The sequence below is a fragment of the Acanthochromis polyacanthus genome, chromosome 22, assembly GCF_021347895.1.
Source record: "Acanthochromis polyacanthus isolate Apoly-LR-REF ecotype Palm Island chromosome 22, KAUST_Apoly_ChrSc, whole genome shotgun sequence".
Classification (NCBI taxonomy): Eukaryota; Metazoa; Chordata; class Actinopteri; family Pomacentridae; genus Acanthochromis; species Acanthochromis polyacanthus.
This window is the reverse complement of record NC_067134.1, coordinates 30,487,359-30,502,725: the sequence shown is the minus strand read 5'-3', so window position 1 is coordinate 30,502,725 and position 15,367 is coordinate 30,487,359. Positions and strand designations below refer to the sequence as shown.

The 15,367-nt window shown below is 39.7% G+C and overlaps 1 protein-coding gene across 1 annotated transcript; it reads right to left on the bottom strand.

Moving 5' to 3' along the window:
• Nucleotides 1–238: 238 nt before the first annotated feature.
• LOC110946434 (NLR family CARD domain-containing protein 3-like) lies at nt 239–11,238 on the bottom strand. Its single transcript, XM_051943564.1, has 10 exons — nt 10,744–11,238; nt 10,547–10,660; nt 10,288–10,410; nt 9,479–9,551; nt 9,090–9,318; nt 7,111–8,908; nt 6,860–7,033; nt 6,389–6,562; nt 1,938–1,984; nt 239–1,787 (listed from the first exon to the last, which is right to left on the bottom strand). Exons 1-10 carry the CDS (start codon nt 10,830–10,832, stop codon nt 1,258–1,260), a joined length of 3,351 nt encoding a protein of 1,116 aa, XP_051799524.1. The 5' UTR covers nt 10,833–11,238; the 3' UTR covers nt 239–1,257.
• Nucleotides 11,239–15,367: the final 4,129 nt, after the last annotated feature.

Below are 15,367 nucleotides of genomic sequence, written 5' to 3'. Positions count from 1 at the left end.
TAGTTTTTGTTCTAGTCTTTGGAGTTCTTTATATTTGCTTTTAGGGCTAAATTTAATTAAATATAATTAAAAATGGAGACAAAAAGATAAAAAAATAAAAGCGTCAGTTTTACTGCTTTACTAAAGATCTTTTTTCTGTTTTCATTTCCACCGTGGAAGAGGATAAACGTTGATTATTCAACATGGAAAATTAAATTCCACTTATCAACAAATAAGCAAACAAACATGAAGATCAAAGTGTGTTATTAGTCATTTATTGAATAAAAAAGAAAGTTAGAATAGTTTAAAAGCCACAGGCAGAGCAAATAAAACTGGAGAAAGACGTATTAAAAATCATTGATCTTGCTCTGGAAAAATCAACCACTGCAATGAAAATAAAAACTAAGTTAGACATTGATTACAGCACAAGATCTGTTCAAAGAATTTAGACCATGGAAGGGTTCAAATACACCACAATGTGAGGAAAACCTCCTTTAACGGCCAAACAAAACATTTATAGAATGAAACAGGCTAAAAAATGTTGAATTTACAGAGTTCAATGTAATCTGGATAGTCCTGGTGGGTTTAAATTCTACTGGAATCATATCGATGCTGAAAACATTTTGATCCAGAGATAGCTAGGGTTATGGGAGCTTTGATGGAAAAATAAAATCTGGTAGAATTTGTTGATGAAACCAGAAATTCAGAATCTTATAAAAAAAAATAACGGATTGAAGCACTTATTTATTGTAAAAAAGAAAAATGGATGTATCAATAAGACATAAATGACAGAAGAGCACAGAATACTTTGGAAAGAGTGATACAGATGAAGGAAGTTCTCATTTCATCACTAGAACAGGACTTAAAGACTCACATCAGGATCAAGTGTGGCTGCACAAAAAGCTGATTTTCACTGGACAATAATGTGTGAAAGTCTGTCAGCAGTTTGGAGATTCACTGCTTCCTCTCTCATTTCACACTTTGTGCAGCTCAAATGCTTTTAGTTCAAGTGAGCGTCAGAGGAACACCACATCCTGATTTTCACTCTCAACATTTGACTGGAAAAAGACGCAAACACCACATTTGGCTCCTGGAAGAATCACAACTTCCATCTTTGAAGAGGAACAAGTTTACAAGGAATCATTTAGAAGGATTTGACAAAGAAACACATTTAATCCATGAATGTGAAAACATGTTTGTGAGGGACAGAGTCATGGAGAGACTCAACTATCTGTTCAACACTGTTTCTCTACCAGGAGGAGACTCTGGAGACTCAACTCAGCACAGAGACACTGAGGAACCAAACAAGAAGAACCCAAATCCAGGATAGAGAGTTTCAATGAATGTGGTGTTGAAGGTGTGGAGGAGGATCAGAGAGTCAGAGGAGACTCTGTAGAAGGACAGAGTTCCAGCAGGAACGTCCACATAAACTGAAACTCTGTGAGAGACTTTGGAGGAATTGATGGATGTTTGTCTGTTATTGTGATAGACAGAGTAACCAGAATCATCATCAGAGCAGATCAGACTCCAGGACTGATCATTAAATCCAAACTTACAGTCATCACTGCTTCCTTTCCTTCTGATTCCTCTGTAACTCACTGATATATAAACCTCTCCTCTCCACTCCACCTCCCAGTAACAGCGACCAGTCAGACCAGTTCTACACAGCAGCTGAGGCCAGTAGTCAAACCTGTCTGGATGATCAGGATACCACTGATCCCCCCCCACATGTGTCACCTTCCTGTTGTTGTCAGACAGTTTGAGGTATCCGTATACTGTGTTTGTGTCGACTGTGAGTTGACAGGAATCTGATGGAGAGAACAAACACAACACAGCTGCAGTTATTGATGGATCATGTGATCAGTATTAAAGCTTTGATGATGACCTCAGAGATATGACACTTTGAAGATGCTTGAATGTGCTCCTTTGTTTCCATCAATCCATTCAAACACACTTACACTTCCTCAGACCTGGGGTCAACCATGGGACTCCAGCAGGCGTCACCCTGAAAGGAGGAGGACGGTCAGAGCAGCAGAGACTCTTTCAGCAGCACACATGGACGTTACATGGCTCTCACACTGTTCCACTGATAAAGGACCAGAGCGACATCATTCTCCCAGACTGATACAAACTTCACTGACTGACTGTAGAACTTTAAATCATTTTGTACAATTGTGCAGCAAAACAGAACTTTTTTTCTTTTCTTTTTCCTCTTTTTTCAGTGATATCACTCTATGCTAGCCCATTGCCTTAAATCCCTTTGGAAAATCTCATTTAATGAACTAGAACATCAGGTTATAGGTGTCGCTGAGCTGCCTTTCCTTTTTGTGTGTGTGCCAGAATATACATAGCTAGAAGGTTATAAAGGTTTTTTGTTTATTTGTTCTTTTTTATGTCTTTCTCACTTGTCTCACTCAATGCTCGGGGACTGAGGAATAATGTAAAGCGTAAAGCTTTATTTTTAATGTTAAACAGCTGAAAACTGATTTTGTTTTTTTTCAAGAATCACACTCACTTATCAAAGATGTAAACTTGTGGAAAAATCAATGGGAAACAACATGTGGTGATGACATGGACAGAACATTCTGCTGGGGGATCTTGTTTAAAGGGTAGTTTTCCTGGAAAATTGATGCACTCTGTGACAGTCAAGCTCATTTGATTTGTTTAATAGTAGACTGGAATGGCAAAGCAATGATTATTGTTCTTTTGTAAGGTTATAATTCTAAATCAGAAAATGATAAACTTATTCCTACATTAGACTGTAAACTTGCAGCTCTAAGTCAGACATTCCCTGAGGCTTACTTAATTGTAGGAGGTGATTTTAATGTGGTCATGAATGAGGTGATGATAGATGGCCTCCAGCTAAATGCTCACAGCCAAATGTTCAGTTCAACTCTTTAATTGACAAGTATGATTTATGTGATGTATGGAGAGAGAAGTTTCCAAATACTTGGAGTAATAAAAATGGCTCCAGACAGTCTGGCCTGGATTACTGGCTGCTCTCTAAATCACTTTCTAAAGACAATATTCCAATCAATGTCCTACCCCCACCCCATTAACTGACCATAGAGCCATCCTTACATATTTACATCTCCTTCCAGGAATGGTTGACACCAAGCAATTCTCTGATTGGAAGATGAATAGCTCTTCATTGAGGCATGACAATGTCAAACATGAACTGAGTAGAATTATTCAGTTTTATTGGTTAAATGCTCTGAAGGAAGGAAATGATGGAAAAAATTGGGAACTCCTTAAATTTGAAATCAGTGGATTTTTAAGAAGATATGGAAGTGAGTTAGCCAAATCTAGACGCCAAAATGAGGAGAAAGTAATCACAGATATAATGTCCTTGGCTAGCATTGCACCAGAAAATCTCTGACATGATGAAAAATGAAAATGAATTGAACTTCAAAACACTTTAGATGATATATATAAGGTTAAAGCAGAGGGTGCTTTTGGTAGATCCAGACTGAAGTGTCTTGAACACGGTGAACAAATGACTTCCTGTTTCTTTAAAGTGGAAAAAACTCATGCTAAGTACAATGCCATGTCTCAACTGAACATTGATGGAGTTGTGACTGAAAGTAAGAGCAGTATTTCTGAGTTTTGCTGTAGCTACTTTTCCTCTCTTTATAAAACAAAGTCTGACAAAGATGCAATGGATAGACTGTTTAATGTGTTGATTTTACAAACTCTATAACGGAGGAAGAGCGGTTGATGTGTGACACCCCTCTCACACAACAACAAGTATTAGATGCAATGATGCAACTTAAGAGTAATAAGTCACCTGGAGTTGATGGTATTGTTTCAGAATTCTAGATAGATTTTGCTGAACTTTTGGCCCCATTTCTGTTCAAAGTTTTCTGAAGGTATTAGTAAAGGGACTCTTCCAGCAAGTATGACACAAGGCTGGATTACTTTAATTCCTAAACCAAGAAAGGAGCCTCTCTTCATTGATAACTGGAGACCAATTTCATTATTGAACAATGACTATAAAGTTCTTGCTCTTGTTTTTGCTAAAAGATTTAAAAATGCTCTTAACTCTATTATTGATGAGAATCAGTCTGGGTTTATGAGTAACAGGCATATTTTCAATAACATTAGGCTAGTTTTAGACCTCATACTATGCTGACCTTATTAGGGATGACAGTTTCATTTTAGTTTGAGACTTTCACAAAGCCTTTGATACAGCTGAACACTCGTTTATGTTTTCTGGTCTTAACAGGTTTGGTTTTGGGCCATACTTTTGCAGTGTGATGAAAACATTCTATGCTGGCGCCAATAGCTCGGTAAAACTGAGTAATGGCACAACTCAGAGATTTTGTTTGGAAAGAGGGGTAAGACAGGGCTGCCCTGTCTCAGTTTACCTCTTCCTGGTTGTTGCTCAAATGTTTTGTCATTTTGTCAAATTCTGTAAGTTGGAAGGCATCTCTATTGCTGCTCGAAGCAGACTTTGAAGTCAGTTGGCTGATGATACAGCCTTGTTTTTAAAGAATGCCCTACAGATAAAGCCTGCAATTAATGCAATCCAGATGTTTTCAAATGCATCAGGTTTGTACTTAAACCTACATAAGTGTGAGCTATTCGCTCTCTAAAGTTCTGATATTGATGATATATGAGTAAAGAGTAAGGTTAACTATTTAGGGATTACTGTAATTAAAAATCAGTGAGAGAGATGCCATCTCAACTTTGAGCCAAGGATTAAAAAGGTGCAGAATAAATGTAACCTTTGGCTACAAAGAGACTTATCACTTAAAGGTGAACTCTTCTGTCAAAAGCTGAGGGAATTTCCAGACTTGTGTATGCCGCCTCCTCACTGGCACTGGACTGTAAAACTGTCACATTTATTGATAAGATGCTTGTTCAATTTCTGTGGAAAAACCGTACACACTAGATCAGAAAATCTGTAATTCTTAACAACTACAAAAATGGAGGCCTCGACTTTGTTGATTTTTCAATTCTGAACAATGTTCTTATAATCAAATGGTTCAAATCTTTCTCAAAAATGATGCATCTTTATATAACTTTATTCCTAAATTTGTATTTAATCAAACTGGAGGACTCCCTTTTCTGTTGGTTTGTTGCTACCAAATAAACAAGATTCCCCTAAAATTATCCAGTTATCACAAACAGGTTTTGTTGTCGTGGAAAACGGCCTACAAGCACAATTTCTCTCCACATCGGTATTATCTCTGGAATAATGGGGATATACTGCATAAAAATAAAAGCATCTTTCTCAATAGCTGGTTTAACAACAAAATTGACTTCGTCTCACAGCTTCTGACCCCTAGTGGCCATTTTATTAATGACACTGAATTCTGTGAAAAGTATCCATTCCCTTCAACACTTGAAGAGTTTACAAAGGTCATTAGCTCCATTCCAGCTGGTGTTGTGACTCTGTGCACTGCCTCCTCTCTTGCAGCAGATATACATGTTGTTAATCCATGTGACACTTATTGTGGCAAAATATGCTTTGGGACGGCAAAGAATAACAACAGAGCTATACGTGCACTGTTCCAAAGAGAAACCACAACAAAACCCGATGTTATCCATTACTGGAACGCTTTTATTAATAATATCTCTTGGTCTCAGGTTTGGCTTTTACCTCACAAATTCATGTTGAACAAAGTTAGGGAAATTTCTGTTAAAATCTTGCATAAAATCCATCCTGTAAAACATTATGTGACTAAGTTCAAACGTGATATAGATGTAAGATGTTCTTTTTGCTCTGAACAGCCAGAAACAGTACCACATTTTTTGGTACTGTAGTTACAGCAGAAAAATGTGGAAGGAAATTTCTACATTTTGTTCAGAAAAACTAAATCTGCAGATTGATTTGCTCTACAAACACATCATTTTTGGGGTTTACACACAGGATGGATATGAAAAAGACAAGGCCTTTACCATCAATCTCATGTTAATATTAGTAAAATTTCACATTCATAAATCAAAATTCAGTCATCAAATGCCAAATTATCTTGTCTTCCATAAAGAATCTGAATATTATTTAAAGTCAATAGCTCCATCTGATAACCAGAAAGCAATAAAAACTGTGAACATTTGTAAAATATTTTATTTGCTATAAATGTTTAAATTTGTTCAGCTGGTTTTTGTTTGTTTATTTTTAGTTTCCTTTCTTTCCTTTCTTCTCTTCCTTTCTTCCTTCAAAGTGATTTTTGTTAACTCTGTCACTGTATGTTTAATATCATGTTGATGTTGGATGTTACCTGTGACTTTTTGAAATAAAAAAAAAAAGAAAAAGTTTACCCTGCTTCCTGTCTTTGAGCTAAGCTCGGCTAACAGTTTCCTTTTGGTCATGGTGCATAGCTGAGCTAACAGCATTCTTCTGCTTCCACTCTTTTTTGTGCGCTCGGCTGATAGTTTAGTGAGAGCATCTGTCTGTCTGTACCTGAGAGTGTCCAGTCTACAGTGTGGATCCTCCACTTTTGCTCTCAGCATCTTCTCTCCTGAGACTCCTGGATGGTTGTAGCTCAGGTCCAGCTCTCTCAGATTTGAGGTCTTCAAGCTCAGAGCTGAGGCCAGAGAAGCACAGCCTTTCTTTGTGACCAGACAGCCTGACAGCCTGCACACACAAAACAACACAAACCTGATGGACAACACTTGGCTGGATGTTTCTCTCTCTCTTTTCTTCTTTGTCTTTCAGATACATTTTGCTGCACATTTCATGCGTCTCAAGCAAATCAACAATCTCAGCCATGATTAGTGGGATTTAATCATGTCAAAAATAAACCCTGACAAAGTCCTGCACAAGTTCAGTAAAAGCTCATTTGATGAATCCCACCAGCAGAAATGATTATACTCAGGTTAGCTGTTTATCCACTGATAGAAATCACATCAGTTTCAAAGTGTGAGTCCTGACCTGAGAGCTTCCAGTTTACAGTGTGGACTCTCCAGTCCAGCAGAAAGACTCTCCACTCCTGAATCCTGCAGGTTGTTGTTAGTCAGGTCCAGCTCTGTCACACTGGAGGACTGGGAGCTGAGGACTGAGGACAGAGCTCCACAGCTTCTCTCTGACAGATTACAGCCACTCAGTCTGAAGAGACAAAAAGCACATTATAGTGATGAAACAGCAGCAAAATGAAAAAGGATCTTCAGTCTTCAACGACTTACACAACTTTCTTGGAGGCTTTGACCACTGGCAGCAGCCTCAGAAGAGCCTCTTCTGAAGCAGAGTATTTCTTCAGGTCAAACACGTCCAGATGTTCTCCTGATGACAGTAAGATGAAGCCCAGAGCTGACCACTGAGCAGGAGACAGTTCATCTGTGGACAGACGTCCTGATCTCAGGGACTGTTGGATCTCCTCCACTAGAGAAACATCCTTCAGTTCATTCAGACAGTGGAACAGATTGATGCTTCTCTCTGCAGACACATTCGCACTGATCTTCTTCTTGATGTACTCCACTGTTTCCTGATTGGTCTGTGAGCTACTTCCTGTCTGGGTCAGCAGGTCTGGTAGGAGATTCTGATTGGTCGGCAGTGACAGACCCAGGAGGAAGCGCAGGAACAAGTCCAGGTGTCCGTTTGCACTCTGTAAGGCTTCGTCCACTGCTCTCTGGTGGAGATGTTTCAGTTTAGGTTTCTTAAGAGATACTTTCAGCTTCTTGGATGTTTGTTGTTTTTCCAACAGGTTGATTCCAGAGTTGATGAAGGTCTGATTAACATGAAGAGCAGCCAGAAACTCCTGAACGCTCAGATGGACGAAGCAGAACACCTTGTCCTGGTACAGTCCTCTCTCCTCTTTAAAGATCTGTGTGAACACTCCTGAGTACACTGAGGCTGCTTCCACATCGATGCCACACTCTGTCAGGTCGGACTCATAGAAGATCAGGTTTCCTTTCCGCAGCTGAATAAAAGCCAGTTTTCCCAGAGACTCAATCATCCTCCTGCTGTCTGGACTCCAGTGTGGATCTGTCTCAGCTCCTCCATCATACTTGACCTTCTTGACTTTGGTCTGAACCACCAGGTGGTGGATGAACATCTCAGTCAGGGTTCTGGGCAGATCTCCTCCCTCTCTGCTTCTCAGCAGCTCCTCCAGAACTGTAGCAGTGATCCAGCAGAACACTGGGATGTGGCACATGATGTGGAGGCTTCGTGACTTCTTCATGTGGGAGATGATGCTGCTGGCCTTCCTCCTATCTCTGAATCTCTTCCTGAAGTACTCCTCCTTCTGTGGGTCGGTGAACCCTCTGACCTCCGTCACCATGTCCACGCAGTCAGGAGGGATCTGATTGGCTGCTGCAGGTCGGGTGGTTATCCAGAGGCGAGCAGAGGGAAGCAGATTCCCCCTGATCAGGTTTGTCAGCAGCACATCCACTGAGGTGGACTCTCTAACATCAGTCAGGTCCTCATTATTGTGGAAGTCCAGAGGAAGGCGACACTCATCCAGACCGTCAAAGATCAACACAACCTGAAAGTGTTCAAAGCTGCAGATTCCTGCTGCTTTGGTTTCACTGAAGAAGTGATTAACAAGTTCCATCAAGCTGAACTTTCTCTCTTTCAGCACATTCAGCTCTCTGAAAGTCAATGGAAACATGAAGTGGATGTCCTGGTTGCTTTTGCCTTCAGCCCAGTCCAGAGTCAACTTCTGTGTTAACACTGTTTTCCCGATGCCAGCCACTCCCTTTGTCATCACTGTCCTGATTGGTCCATTTCTTCCAGGTGAGCCTTTAAGGATGTCTTCTGCTCTGATGCTTCTTTCTGCTCTGTCTGCTTTCCTGGATGCTGCTTCAATCTGTCTGACCTCATGTTCATCATTGACCTCTGCAGTCCCTCCCTCTGTGATGTACAGCTCTGTGTAGATCTCATTCAGGAGGGTCTTCTGTCCTGCTTTAGCGATGCCCTCGAACACTCTCTGGAACTTCTTCTTCAGACCATGTTTAAGTTCACGTCCACAAGCAGCAGCAAATTCTGAATGAAAACACAAGAAAGAAAGAGTGAAGTAGAAGTAACCTGGATATTAAAGCACCAAAGTAGCAATAAAGTGAAGGTGACAGTTTGTCCCCTAAAGACTGACTGTGTGAAGATATTCTGAGACTTTAGTAAATGTTTTGTTGATCAGCAGCTTCAGTCTTTACACAAATCCTCTTACTGCTCTGCAGACAGTCAGCCAGCTTCTCCTGCTTCATCCTCCTCAGGAACAACACTGTGATCTGCTCAAACATCTCTCTGCTGCTCCTCTCATCTTCATCATCACCCTCCAACTCCTCCTCATCCGCCCTCTGACTCTCTGAGGAGCATTCTGGGTAATGTGGACTCACAAGCTTCTGCATCTTCTTCAGCTCCATCTTCACAAAAGTCACCATGTTGTCCTCCAGCAGCTGGAACAGAGAAATGTGTCAATGAGTCCATCAGAGTCAAATCATGCAGCCAAACATCAGATCCATGTTGGACACACTGACAGTCCACTGGTCTACAAAGAGCAGCATGGAGACGCCTGAACACAACAGATGGAGAACAACTTGTTGTCCATGAACTCACCATGAATATGGAGTCCAGGTCATGCTGCTGGACAGACTGAGCTCTGGGAACCTCTGAGTTCTGCTGCTCCACTCTGTGGATCAACATCAACAGTTAACTCTCACTTTATCACACAGAGACAAACACCAGCTGAAGGTCCATGATGTTCATTAGAGATTCCAACATTTGTCTGTTTTCCACTGCAGGAACTTTCTCTTCATTTTGGCTCATCATCAATCTTCGTTCTGACCACAGGAACCGTCCCTGTAGAACCTCTTTCAGTACTGTTTCTAGGAGTTCAAAGTTCCTCCTCCAGGGCTGGAACTTCTGAGAGAACCTGGAAAACTGCTCTGTAGGTCTGGATGGTGACTGATTAAACTCAGAGAGGACAACAAGAACCATTTTCCTGTCCTCTCCATCCTCGTCCAGCATCAGTCGTCTCCATCAGCAATGAAGAATTCACCCTGTAGGCTAACATATAGGCTAACATGCAGGCTAACATGTCGGCTAACATGTAGGCTAACATACAGGTTAGCATACACGCTAACATACAGGCTAACATGTAGACTAACATATAACATCCAGGCCAACACGTAGGCTAACATGTTAGCTAACATTTAGGCTAAATACAGGCTAACATGCAGGCTAACATGTAGACTAACATACAAGCTCACATATAGGTCAACATACAGGCTAACATATAGATTAGCATACAGGCTAACATGCATGCTAACATTCTGGCTAACATGTAGGCTAACATGCTGGCTAACATACTGGCTAACATCTGCTATCAAGCTAGCAGCTCTGAAACCTTGTTCTGAACATCTTACCTCTCTGCAGCAGGACCTGGTTCTCCTTTAAAGTCAATAGGATGACCCTTAGACCAGTCACTCTTGAAGGACACACAGCTGGATGCAGGTTCAGGTCCAGAGGACTCTGGACTCTGATGGATTCTGGTAAACAGAGAGGAAGATCGCCAGGAAGGAAAAATCATGAAGCAGAGTTTCAGAGTGATTTAATGATGGAACATATTTGGAACAATGACAGAACATGTGACACAACAGTCAGTAGTTTGATTTTACAGCTTACTTCTCTGCAGCAGGAGGTTGATGATCTTTAAAGTTAATGAGGGGATGATTAGACCGGTCACTCTTGAAGGACACATAGCTGTATGGAGGTCCAGCTCCAAGTCCAGGTGGATTCCTGTCAATAATGATGCAGCAGTGATGTGATGCTGAGCTCTGACATGCAGCAGAGTCCTGGACAGTTACAGATGGTGGTCTCACCTCTGAGCTTTGCTCTGGTTCTCCTGTTCCCCACACAGAGAGCTTTTAGAGGGAGGGACTCCCTCCTCTCTGTCCTCACACTCATCCATGATGCTCAAATCACAGCAGCTCACACACACTTTCTACCTTCACCTGCACAGGAAACAAACATCATTCATCCACTCAGATCCTCCTGGAGAAGATCAGCTGCTGCACTTCTACTATCAGTCCAGCAGATGGAGTCATGGAGCTGCAGAGACTCACCCACAAACCCAAAGTCAGAATGACAAAACAACAAAGAAACATCAGCAGCTCATCAAACTGACTCAAGTCCATCAATAATCTCATAGAAATATTGACTGATTGCAGTCAATCAATAAGCTAATAATCATATTGATCCATGTTTAAACAGCAGTCATCCAAAGTTTGTGCTGAAATAAGAAGTGAACATGTAGAAACATGACAGAGCAGAAACAAACAGCAACATTACTGAAGTTAAAGCAGCAAACAAAGCAAACTTACACTTTATTCAAAGCGCTGAAGAAGAAGAAGAAAGTTTCCAGTCCACTCCTGGATGCTCAGACATCTGATCTATTTCCTGGAACCAGTCAGGATGAGGAAGCAGCAGGCAGACTTTCACAATAAGAGCACATTTTACAGGTTGATTCCCACTCATTTCATGTGACCCATTATTTCTACATTCAACCTTTTTCATGTCACTCAACGTCCACCACAACTTGTACAAACCCTGTGCTTCATGAAAGCAGAAGCTCCCATCAGGCTGTAAATCCCTGACAGTTAACATTCCCTAGAATGGAATCACTGGGACAGAACCAACATCAGCAGAGATCACACTGATGCACATTTCCCTCAACATGTCTGCTCTCAGTCTCATTTAATGCTGCATTTAAGAAACATCTGAACATTTCTAGCATCTGGTTTCTTCAAAGTGTATCAGGTGAACTTTATTTCACTTTAACTCTTTTCCCCTCTGCTAGACAGATTAGATCACAGGTTGTGATTGACAGATAATAAGAACAACTCATGTTTAGAACTGCCTGACAAACATAAATGATATTTACTGATAAAACATTGATTTCAGCATCAGTCTGAGAACTCCTGCTGGTTGGAAACACCCCAACATGTCTGAACATTTGGTTTTAGAGAATAAAGATTGATTTAATGTTTTAATTGTGTCACAACAACGTTGTTTTTGAGTTAAAATACGACAAATCAATCAGTTTGATGTTCTATAGATATATAAAAGATAAAACCAGTTTAAAGTATCTTTTACTCACATTCAGACGGAGAAAACAAGCTGAGACATGAAGATAGTGAAAGACAGAACTCACCTGAGGAACAGGTCGGGCCGTGACATCACTGTTGTCAGGGCAACCATCAGGAAACAGATTTGTACCTGATCTGACAACAGCACTTCACAGAGGGAACTTGCTGCCAAGCTAACAGGAGACAGCTGCTCCAATCCAAAGAGACGTCACCACACCCAGACAATGGCCACAACAACAAGACAAACACCTGAACTACTGGAAACACAAAGCAGGGACTAAACACACCTCTACAAGCACAGCAACATCATGAACACACCTGAGATTTGCTCTCACTGATTGGCTGAAGGATCCAAAAGCAGACACCCTGCCAGCTAAAGCAGATCAACCAGTTTTCTAACAAGCGCTCCGTCTGGAACATGAAGCAGAGCAAGAAAACAACACAAACACATGACACACAACATCAGCTACAGCTGGATCAGTGCTCTGCTCTCATTCTGGGGACTTTAATTGATTGATTGATTTGATCATTCGCGATGGCAATGCCAAAGCTATTCCTCCAGGGGTCCATACAACATCTTTACAATGTGTCAATGCAGTTGCATCACTTACAATACAATCCTTATACAAATGCAACATAAAACACAAAAAATACACAACAATACACAGACAATACAAGACCTCTCCCAGGTCAGCAGTGATATAAAATATTTACATATCATCATATCTACACAGATCTACATATATTATGTATGTTGGTCACACATATAAAACTTCAGTTTCTTTTGTCCTTTGATATTGCACCCAACGCCATTGAAGCACAAACCCCGAATTAACCCGATTTAACAGTTCAAATTAAATCAGATTTGACACTCACCATTCTTTTACTGTTTATCTCGCTAGAATTATTTCTGTTGCAAAGGTGCAGTTTTAAGTAACACTTGTACTTCCAATTGACCTATATTAAGTCTCTATTGTACACAGATGTTTTTGACTAACTTCTTGAAAATTATTTTGCTATTTTCTTGTGTAATGTTTCCTGGTAGTTTATTCCATTCTTGCATAGCTCTGTACATAACCATGCGTTTAATTGTGTTTGTTTTTGACTTGGTAGTGTAAAATTTCCTCTAGTAGCATGTCTGGTTGCATAGCTATGTCTCGCTGAACTTAAATGTACATTTTTGTACAAGATTGATGTTTTTTTTGTAATTAAAATGTTTCTAAAGAAAACCAGCAATGAATACAATAATCTTTCCTTTACCAATAGCCAGCCCAAATAATTGTGCATGACTATAATATTTGTTCTGTAACCGCAATGCAAAGCTATTCTTGCTGCTCTATTTGGTACAATTTGCAACTTTTTTATATTTTCTTGTGATGTACTAGACCAGACTACTGGACAGTAGTCCAGAACTGATAATACTAAAGATTGTAACACTAGTTTAATTAAACTTAGTGACATGAAAGCTGCACACCATTTCACAACAGAAACAGCACTTCCCATCTTAGATATCATCTTATCAATATGTTTAGTCCACGACAATTTATTATCTAACACAACACCAGGTAATTTTGTTTCTTCTACTTGTTTAACAGACACATTATTTATAATTAGATTCAATTCAGGCTGTTCTTGTAAAGTATGTGTTGTACCAAATATAATACTGTTTGTCTTCGATACATTAAGAACCAACTTATTTTTCCTTATCCATTCCACCACAGATTGCAGTTCCTGCTGTAGGAATGTGTTTAGCTCTGAGCTTTAGGTGCCGAATAATCTGCATACATTGATATAGTAGCCTTATCTAGTACTAGTGGTAAATCTTTTGTAAAGATTGTAAATAATAAAGGCCCCAAACAGCTGCCTTGAGGCACTCCACAGCTGACCTCCCTCTCATCAGAATAACTGCCATTGAAATAAACCTGTTGTTTTCTATTTGTTAAATAACTTTTCAACCATAACATTGCTGACTGTGAAAACCCATAACATTCTAACTTTTTAATCAATACTTCATAGTCAATAATATCAAAAGCAGCTGTAAAATCCAGCAAAACTGCTCCTACTAATTTCTTTTGTTCTATATCCATTAACCAGTCATCTGTCATCTGAGCTAGGGCAGTTGCTGTGGAGTGTCCTTTCCTGTATGCATGTTGGTAATCTGTGGTTAAATTATTTAAGGAAAAATAAGTTCTGATTTGTTCACAGACCACAGTTTCCATTATTTTACTGAACACAGGCAGTAGACTTATAGGACGGCTATTAGGTCCAGAAAATGACTGTCTGTCATTCTTTGGCAGTGGTGTTATTTCTGCCTTTTTCCATTCTTGAGGACATAACATTTCTGTCAGACTTTGGTTTATAATATGACAGATCACCGGGGCAATCAGACCAGCCACCATTTTTAGAAGTCTACCGTCTAATCCATCAATACCTGGTGGCTTATCTTTACAATTTCTCAACATATTTTCTATATAACTAATATTTACTGTATCAAAATTAAATTTGCAATTTTTCCCTGACATTATTTTATCTCTTATTAATAAGTATGATGATTCATTGTCTATGTCTTGAAAGTTATTTCTGAAATCGTTGATTTTTTAATAAAATAATTATTTAGATAATTTGCTATCTCAGTTGGTTTGGTGAGAAAATATCCTTCTGTCTCCAAAAAAGATGGAGTAGATCGATGATTCTTTCCCATCAGACTGTTAAGTGTACTCCACACTTTATTACTATCATTCTTTATCTCGTTTATCCTATTTTCATAGTATAATTTCTTTTTCTTTATATTTAATTTGGTTACAAAGTTCCTTAATTTACGGTACACTTGCCAGTCTGATTTAAAATTTGATCTGTTAGCTGTTAATTTAGCTTGATTTCGTACTATCATGTATTCTTTTAGTCCATAGTCCAGCCACGGTGTATTGATACTTCTGATGGTAAACTTCTTCATTGGTGCATGTTTCTCTACCACTTTCATAAAAACATTATTGAACTTGATCAGCGCTGAGTATGGATTGGTTTCCATTAAAACTTCTGACCAACATAGTCCACTTATATCCTCTCTAAATTTGATCTGATCAAAGTTCTTGTATGATCTTTTCATACTTACCTTTGCGCCTGGCTTTGGCATTTTAGTTCTTCTAGCAAGAGCCACTAAATTATGATCACTGCAGCCAACGGGTACTGATATAACTTTTGAACATAGTTCAGCTGCATTGGTAAAGATATGATCAATGCAGGATGATGTTTGTGTGCCATCTCTTTTCATGGTTATTGGAGTTGGTTTATCTACTACCTGGATGAGTCCACACACCATACACTGAAGCTTATTTCTCATTGAGCACGTTCCTGCCAA